This window comes from Vigna angularis, chromosome 3, assembly GCF_016808095.1.
Source record: "Vigna angularis cultivar LongXiaoDou No.4 chromosome 3, ASM1680809v1, whole genome shotgun sequence".
In the NCBI taxonomy this organism is placed as follows: Eukaryota; Viridiplantae; Streptophyta; class Magnoliopsida; order Fabales; family Fabaceae; genus Vigna; species Vigna angularis.
This window is the reverse complement of record NC_068972.1, coordinates 5,492,244-5,502,012: the sequence shown is the minus strand read 5'-3', so window position 1 is coordinate 5,502,012 and position 9,769 is coordinate 5,492,244. Positions and strand designations below refer to the sequence as shown.

The 9,769-nt window shown below is 28.0% G+C and overlaps 1 protein-coding gene across 1 annotated transcript; it reads right to left on the bottom strand.

Moving 5' to 3' along the window:
* Positions 1-5,307: 5,307 nt before the first annotated feature.
* On the bottom strand, positions 5,308-8,438 carry LOC108324949 (transmembrane emp24 domain-containing protein p24beta3). The gene is made up of 4 exons (XM_017557906.2): positions 7,986-8,438; positions 6,827-7,013; positions 6,517-6,624; positions 5,308-5,693 (listed from the first exon to the last, which is right to left on the bottom strand). Exons 1-4 carry the CDS (start codon positions 8,187-8,189, stop codon positions 5,560-5,562), a joined length of 633 nt encoding a protein of 210 aa, XP_017413395.1. The 5' UTR covers positions 8,190-8,438; the 3' UTR covers positions 5,308-5,559.
* Between the last annotated feature and the right edge of the window lie 1,331 nt (positions 8,439-9,769).

Sequence of the window (9,769 nt, the reverse complement as noted above, 5' to 3'; positions counted from 1 at the left end):
ATTTCATAGCACAAGTAAATATAGGTAGTAAACTCCCAATCCAGCGCAATCATTTTAATTAACTAATAGTGTAAGAATATTTATACTACTAGTAAATAACCATTAAATCCATCAATTTTTTTATAAAGACTAACTTAATACCAAGAAATTCCACCTAAGTATTATAAATAGTTTGATTTGTTACACTTTTCGAATTTCTTTCATTTTAAATTATATAATTTTTTAGATATCTTATTTAAATAAATAATTCAAATTTACTATATTTTAATTTTATAATTTTGAATAGAGTATTTCATTTATCATTAAATAGAAATTTTTCTATCAAATAACACATTCATAGAAAAATAATCTTTATAAATTCAATAAGGTAATTATTATATCACTACAATTTTTAAAAGAAAAAATTTGATTAACATTAGTCAATATTAATTAGAAAATAACTCATCAATATTAAATTAAAAAATCTTGATTTACATCATGGAAAAATAGATTTATTCGTGTCAATAAATTTTTTTCCATTAGTTGAATTTTTTTTTAAATGTTGGAAAACAAAAGTCTAATTGAAACTAATAAAAATACAATTCTAATGCATATAAGATAAAATAAGTTTTTAGTCTCAAAATTTTTGTCTCTATCATATATTTCCACACAAAATAATTTTAAAATTAAAAAAAACGAATAAATATAATCATTTAAATTTAAAAGTGTAAAATGTTTTTTCCATGTTAAATAATGTTTTAACTTAATATTTAAATTGTTTATACTATTTATATTCAAATATGAATCATTTAACATAAAAAAATTGAAATTAAATTAAAATTTCTATATTTAATTATTTTTTAAGTTTTAGATAAAAAAATATCAAACTTGGAATTTAACAAATTTTAATTTTACGCACTAAAAACATATTTGACTAATGTATATTATCATCAACATTAATTAAATAACAACTACAAAATTATCTTAATCGATATTAATAAATAAATAAAATTATAGTTGACCTTGATTGAAAAGAATTACTAATATTACCAAAAAAAAACTAACTACAATTGATAAATAAGATTTGTTTATGGGAAAAAGAATAATCTTGGTGATATAATCAAAATTAATCACGATTAATTTTTGTTTGAAAGAAGCTTCGTCTTACATGAATAGAAAGAACATAAAATCAACTATGACTAGTAGATGATGTTCCAACTAAAATCAAGATCATAATGTCTCGATCACAACTGAGCTAAAAATATATATAAGAAAATAGTTAATAAACAAATTCATATTCTTACTTTTTTTATTTCAAGTAAAATTTAAAATTATATTATTTTAAGTAATTTAGTTATTTTCCACGATCTTAATTTTAGTTTCTTATAAATTTTATATTTAAACAACACATGTTATGACAACGTAACTTTATTTTTTATGAACATTATTACCTAACAAATATTTTCCCGGAGATTATTCGTTTTAGTAAAAGCAATAATGAATAAGAGCTACCTACCAGTTTAGCATAGCTTTTGGTTTAATTTAGACGAAGAGATGAAAGCATGGGTCGTTGTTTTTTCATGAAGTTAATTCTGGTTTCTCCCGTGGGGATTCCACACTTTTTGCGGGCATATGAATTAAATAAATATTAAAATCTCATTTGATTCACGGATAAAGTTCGATAAATTAAATTGGAAAGTATATATATATATATATATATATATATATATATATATATATATATACATATATATATATACATATATATATATATATATATATATATATATATTTACCTTTCTTCAATGAAATTAAATCTATGATTTATAATGAACAAATGGTAAGCTTCTTTCTAACTGATCATTTTCCTATCACTGTTTGTGACCATGTCAGTGAAAAGTTCTCACTGTTGTCTGTGTAACTCGTTTATTTTTATCTCGCTTTTTTCATACAAGTGTATTATTTTTAACATACACATCAACATCAATATTTTATAAAACTATATAAAACAATTAGGAAGTGTATTTATTACATGAGTTTAGTTTATAATGAATTTAAATATTTTTCAATTAAATATAGCTATTTTTCAATTGTAAGAAAAAAATGTCATTCAGACACAAATGATGATATCTAACAAATTTGTGAATTTTTTACAATAACCGTTTTTAAATGTGTATTGAAAATGCACAAAATTAAGCTTAAAATTCAGTAAGCTTTGATAACGCCCAATGAGATATAGAATTATAGTTTAAATGAATTTCTATATTAGTCGATAAATATTAAGAAAAGAATAATCTAATCAAATTAATTCATAATAATTATAAATATTTTTACAAATAATTAGAAAAACAAAATTATAAAATAAATAAAAATAAATAATTTAACCAAATTAATTCATGATAATTAAAAATACTATTGAAATAAATTAGGAAAATAAAAGTTTAAAAAGGTAGTTGAATAAATAAATTTTGCTCAAAAAATATTCAACAACCAGATCTAGAGAAGAACCATATATTCCAACATTTAGTATTGGAAAAAAAAGTTCATATATAAACAGTCATCAATAAAAAAAAGAAAAATAATTCAATAAAAGAAATCGTGGAACGATATCAAATTTGTCAATGTCACCATCAATCACTAATTATTTCGATAAGTAATTTCTTGCAATAAAAAAAATGTAAACAATAGTGAAAAACATAATGGAATGTGAACATAATATATCTATAAGGGTTTTATTGTGATTCAATCACAAATTAATTACTTATAAGTTCATCGACTTTTACAATAGTAATTTTAGGAATCATTCTAAGTGCTTTATGACTTGGGTAGAAGACGTATAAGAGATAGATAGGATAAAAAAATACTGGATTTATATTATTACTAAGATTGTGTTTATTTTGTTAGATTTAAAGTTAAAGCAAACAAAATAGAGAGTAATGTGAATATTGATTTTACGTATTACAAATTATAAATTATAGATTACAAATTATAAATTAGAAGTTACAAGATTATATTACATGTTTTAGATTATAGGTTACACGTTACAAGTTAAAGGATACAAGTTACATGTTACGGATTAGAGGTGACAAGTGACAGGTCATATGTTACATGTTACGAGTTATATGTTACAGGTTACATATTATAAGTTACAGGTTACGGGTTAGAGGTTATAGGTCATAGGTCATAGGTCACAAGTCACAAGTTAGAGGTTACATGTTAAAAGTTATAAGTTACAAGTTACAAGGTACAAGTTACAAGGTACAAGTTACAAATTACAAGTTACAAGTTAGAAGTTACAAGTTAGAAGTTATAAGCTTCAATTTACAAGTTACAAGTTACAATTTCCAAGTCAGAAGTTACAATGTTACACTATACAGGTTACAAATGACAGGTTACACGCTACATGTTACAGATTATAGGTTACAGTTTACATGTTACAGGGTTACAGGCTACATGTTACAGATTATAGGTTACAGGTTACATGTTACAGTTTACATGTTACAGGGTTACAGTATATGTCACAGGTTACAAGTTATACGATACAAATATAGGATACAGGATACAGGATACAAGATACAAGTTGCAGGTCACAGGTCACAAGTTACATGTTACAAGTTATAGGTTACATGTTACATGTTGCAGGTTACATGTTACATGTTACAAGCTAGAGGTTAGAGGTTACTGGTTACAACTTACAGGTTACAGGGTACAAGTTACAAGTGACAAGTTACAGGTCACAAGTTAAAAGTTACAAGTTATTACAGGTTACAAGTGACAAGTTACATTTTACAGATTACATATTATAGGTTACAAGCTACAAATTACAAGTTACAGGTTACACGTCATGGGTTACACCCCACAGGTGACAAGTTTCAAGTTACAATTTACAAGTTACATGTTTTAAGTTACAAGTTACAGTGTTACAGGTTACATTTTACATGTTATAAGTTACAGGCTACATATTACATGTTACAAATTACAGGGGTACAGGTTACAAGTTAAGAGTTGCTAGTTACAAGTAACATGTTAGAGGGTACAAGTCATAGGTTCCAAGTTACAGGTTGCAGATTATAGGTTACAAGTTAAGAGTTACAAGTTACATGTTAACTGGAAGACAGAGAGCATCTTCCATATGAGAAGGAGATTTGAAGGTAAACTAGAAGAGATAAAACATCTTAGATGTGGAGAAGGAGATTTTGAGATTTGAAGATAAAGTGAATGTTTTTACCAAAGTGTCCTCAATAGTGATGAAGAGTGATGGTAAACTGATTGTGTGTTGTCACCTATTAAGAGTGTCTTCTTTTATGTCTATAAATTTGTTATCCATATTTGAGGTGAGAATGAAATGTGGAATGAAAGATGATGGGATTCAGAGAAGTGATAAATGTTGCATGGATTCTGGACGATTGTGGAAGGAGGTAATCAATTCCAGAAAAAGTTGAAAAAGATTCATAAGAACCGATTCTCTTGTGGATGGATCCGATTCCATGCATTTGACTTTATTGTTTTGTGTTGCAACCCTACCACGTTGAATATCCCATTGAATTTATATATATATATATATAAAATAAAGATAATAATATTATTAAATAATAATAATTAAAATAATATTGACAATAATAAAAATAAATAATAATAATAAATAATAACTATAAAGGATAAAAAAATCTTATATTTTAATCTATTAAAACATCTTATTTTATTTTATTACATCTATCCATAGATTTTTCATAAATTTGACTTCCAAATTTATCTATTTTCACTTCTAAATCCTTTTAAACAAACACAAAAATTTTACTTTCAAATTCTTTCGTCTCCTCACTTTCAAATCTATGTTCACAAGTGAAGACAGCGTAAGAGAAAGATAAATAAAACAAGCAAATTTTATTTATGAAAGCCAACAAAACAAATCCCAACTAACGAAATTAAAGAAAACTGATTATGGCTTTAACTCTATTTTAGCTATAATATATTTTTAAAATAATAAATAAATTTCTGTTAAGAAAAATATCCTATTAAAATATATTGTTTGACCATGGTAAAATAATTTTCATTTAATTCAGTTTTTATTTCTAAATTTTTTATTCATTAAACCTGGTAGAGAGAAATTTTCTTGCTTTGTTCCATCCCATTATCATCCAATCAAATAAAATATCTTTTCTATTCTATCATTCCTATTATATTATTCTCTTTATTTGCGCTATATTTCACCACTCATCCAAACCAATTAACAACACGCAAAAGTGAAACAATAAATCCTTAAACGCATCAAAATAAGCAGTATAGGTTCAGTTACCAAAATATGTCTTACTAGGCTTGTACTTCAAGTTTGCATCAAACGTTTGAGAACTTGTAGATTACCCTTTTACAAACTTAGTATCGATTCTCACATGGTTTAATTTCTGTCAACCCATTGAAATTCAAACTAAGGAATTTAAAAATCTTGTTGGGTACCAAAATACAGGTCGTGTTTCTGTAAAAAAAGTGTTCACCAAGAAATCATACTTTTAAATAGAGAGCACATGTAAACCTAATACTGATGGTAATGAAGGAAAGCATAAGGTTAATAATGAAGGGAACTCAAACACGGTTGTATGCCACTGACTTGCTGAAAAGGCGCCTGATGTATAGGACTTGCAGAGCACTAACAGCGGCCAAGAGAAAATACTCTCCTACTGTGTAGAATACAACACGCTTCCGAGTGCTCTCGTTCGCTACAAACAAAGAGGATTGAGTCAGTGAAAGTTACTATTATGTTCGTAACTATTTTTTCTTAATAGGACACAAAGGAGATAAGATATATCCACGAGTGACAAGACTAGGATATACAAGCATCAGATATAACATTAGTGTTCTAAGCCAATAACACACAACAATATGCTGTTCAAACAAGCTGGTTCTTATATTCATCAATGTCTGAACTGTTTTTATCCTCACAGAAAATGTTCAGATCGTTTATAAAATATGAAATAAACGCCAAGAATATAACGCTACATCTTATCAGAACTGTAATAGACAGGAATAACCCTAAAAATATCCCTTTCTAGCAGAAGCAACGGTAGTTATAACAGAAGTCTGCAATGGCAGCTTGTTACTACACTACTTTTAGGTATGGTTTGTCATACTTTCAGAATATGAAAAAACAATCTGAACATTTCATTGGCCAAAAAGTTTCAGAAACTTCACAAACACGCCAATAGGATCTGGCACAAGTAGGCTTCACTTTGGCTGAAACATCTAGCACTTTACAATTAAATGACTGAATGAGTACCAGGATAACTTAAATAGAGATGTTCTTCATTTGCAGCATTTGTTTAATCTCAAAATCGATAAAAGTTAAAGATACTGAACGTCTGGGAATCATCCCTGCTATGAAGAGGCTTAGGAAAAAAATATTTCCACACTGCATAAATTCTACAAATGCCCATATATCATTGCAAATATAATATCACAACACAATTACTAGATCAAAATTCCATAACTAGAACAGTGGCTTGCATCATACCAGCTCATAAACAAAGGAAAAAAAATACTTACTGTGACGATGCCTTGCATCACGAGCTTTCAAGTACTTTTGTTCAGCAGTAACAGACTCTAGTGCTTCTCTGAGTTCAGCAATTTTAACATTAATTGGGTCCAAATGCTCTGCAAGCCATTAGAGTCCAATGGAAGTTTGATAATCAACAAATAGAACAAATAAAGGACAATTGGACCATTCTCCATAAACATCAAGAAGTACCTCATGTATATACTATATATTAAAAGCTGTGTGATTAACACCTAAACTTGTAATTTATGAAGTAGGATAGTAGAATCTACTAAGAAAACCCTCTTACAAAGTACGTACCATCTTTGGCAAGGTCATGCTCAGAGGGAATATGACCAACATGGATGTAGAAAGAGACAGTCTCAGGTGTTGAGTATGGGTTATGGAAACAAAATTTATACATTCCATGTGCTGGGGCTTTGAAATCAAACTTGTCACCAGAGGTTCCCTTTATACTTTTGACAGTATTCCCAGCGGGGGATGTCACCTGCATAATAGCTACAAAATTAGGATATCTACAAAACTAAAGTTACAAAACAATTTACGATTTCTGGATAGGTGATCTGACAAGTAATTACTGCTAAGTCACATCTAATTCGTATACTTCACATCAGCACAGAGAGATTTTACGCAATAATGCCCCATCATGCAGAGCTTACCAACCAGAGTGTTCCACAGCTTATAACGATGTATTCAACCATCAAAAGGCCTCAAGGTCCCAAACTCCAGTGTAAACAAAAAGTGTGCAATACATAAGCTTAAATCTAATTATGTGCAGAAAATAAAGGTAATCCCTTCCCCAGTCACCATTTTTGGCCTTTCAATTTGCAAACCGACTTCAGCATAAGTACATCAAGTAGGGAATGGAGAATGATTTCCAAATTCCAAGTCAGGGCCTGTTTGTTTTAAAGTTTTGCACAATTGAATTTGATGGCGCCTCGACAAATATCAGTCATAAACTTTCAGTGAAGTGAAATGAGTGATTTCTATTGAAAAGAAAAAAGAAGAGAAAATTGACTTTCTGAAGCATAGACAAAAAGGAACATATACCCCATGTAAAATTTATACACAATTTCACAGATGGTTTTAGTGTTATTTTCTCAATAGAATGGGAGTTTCACCTCGATAATAGATAAATAAAGGTGTACATTAAAGTTCTACAATTTTATCATAAAACTCTAATTCTTATTGGACAACCGTAGAAAAAGCAAGAGCAAAACTATCACTGAATTTTGTCCGTGTCTCCTGCAAGCATGCTGATTTAACTAGGATTGGTAATTATGTACATAAATGGATCATAATCGATAAAGATATAACAAAATTCCTCTAGAAAATCAAAATGTCAACTATCACCGAGCCCCAAAAATTAAAACCCGACGAAAAAAAATCAGACCACGAATAAGTTAACAATTGAAGCAATTGGCAAGCAATTAGGGCAACTGAAACAATTGGCACTGACCGTGAAATCAATGCCGGGGTGATCGGAACTCCAGAAAATGTCATGGTCGACGACAACAAAATTCCCCGAAACGGTGTCTCCCTCGTAAAGCACGTACTCGTAGACGCACTCGACGTCGTTCACTGTCACAGACAGCGATTCAATGCGAGTGAATAAACTCATAATCAAACACATCAAAACCGTCCACATGTTGGCGCTTCTCATTGTGTTTGCACCCCTCCCTTAGGGTTTTATTATTTTGAAAGCAAATAATTGAAAGTAAGAGAATTTTTGGTTGCCGGGAAATAAGAGGCGCTTTCAGATCTTAAAGATCGACTGTGACACCCTCTGGCGAAGCTTGCTTCTTTCTCTCTCTTTTTGTCCTTTCTTCCTCGGCGAATGCAACACAACAAAACGGCGCCCTATGGTTGATGGAGCCGTCGTTTATAGAGCTGACGTGTAAAATGCGTACGTGCACTAGCCAATCAGAGAACGGAGCAGGTGATATATGGCACAGATGGAACCAAAAAATATATATATACACGTTCCTTTTTTTTAGTTTAAATAATATTTTAAAATGCCAATTATACTTTTTTAAATTATTCATTTTTTTATCAAATAAATATTTAAATAAGTCAGAAAACTTACTTAAAATAAAAAATTAACCGTTATACTTTTAAATTTAATGGAAAAAATGAATCACCTCTAAAATGTTATATTTTAATTCGACTAAAAACATGAAAATAAATTTCTTACTAAACAGTGTCAAAAACAAAATTATATAAATCAATTCAAAATTGGCATTTTAATTCATTTGAAATATACATAATAAATATGTTCATATTTGATTATCGTATTATACAAATTAAAATTAATTTATTACATTTTAATGAAAATAATTAATATTAAATATTTTTGCGTGTCTATATATATATATATATATATATATATATATATATATATATATATATATATATATATATATATATATATATATATATATAGGTTTAATTGCTTTCTTTGTCCCTAGTTTGGGTGTAGTGTGTCAAGTTCGTCCATCCTTTTAAAAAAATTTCAATTTCGTTCAAACGTGGTTTAAAAGTTTCAATTTCGTCCCAACGTGATAAAATTTGCTTCAATCAAGTCCTTTCCGTTAAATACAGACTAACGGGATTAACTTTTTTTCTCTCTCCTTTACTTTTCTGTGCAAAGTAGTTCTTTATCAGTACTTTATCCTCTGCACCTCTGGATAAATAATAAAAAATAAATGATTGTATCCTATTTAAACTTTTAATATTATATAAATATATACTACTTGTTTTCTAAGTTTATATATAAAATTGCACGGTCAATTTTGTTTATAATATAGATTTATTTAATTATTAAAACAATATTTTAGAGATTAATTATTTTATGATAATGAAAGGTGTTTTAAAACTTGCACTGCAGTAACGTTATTAATTATTTTATTATAGAGTAATTTAAAATTTAATTGAATTCATCAAATAATTTTTTTATTTGATTTCAAATCCAAACCTCATTCATCGTCTTCAAGCTCGAAGCACTGGGTGAACCAACCAACCCTTGGCTATGGCTTTCTCATCATCATTCATCCCGTTAAAAAAAAATTAATTTAAAATTAAAAGTAATAATGGACATTCTATTATAATTAAACTTTAATTTAAAATGATTAATTTTATATAATTTAACATTTTTTATTCTAATTTAACTTTAGATGATACTATTTTACATAACAAATGAAATCATATAAAATAAAAAATAAAAATATATAAGTTTTTATTTAT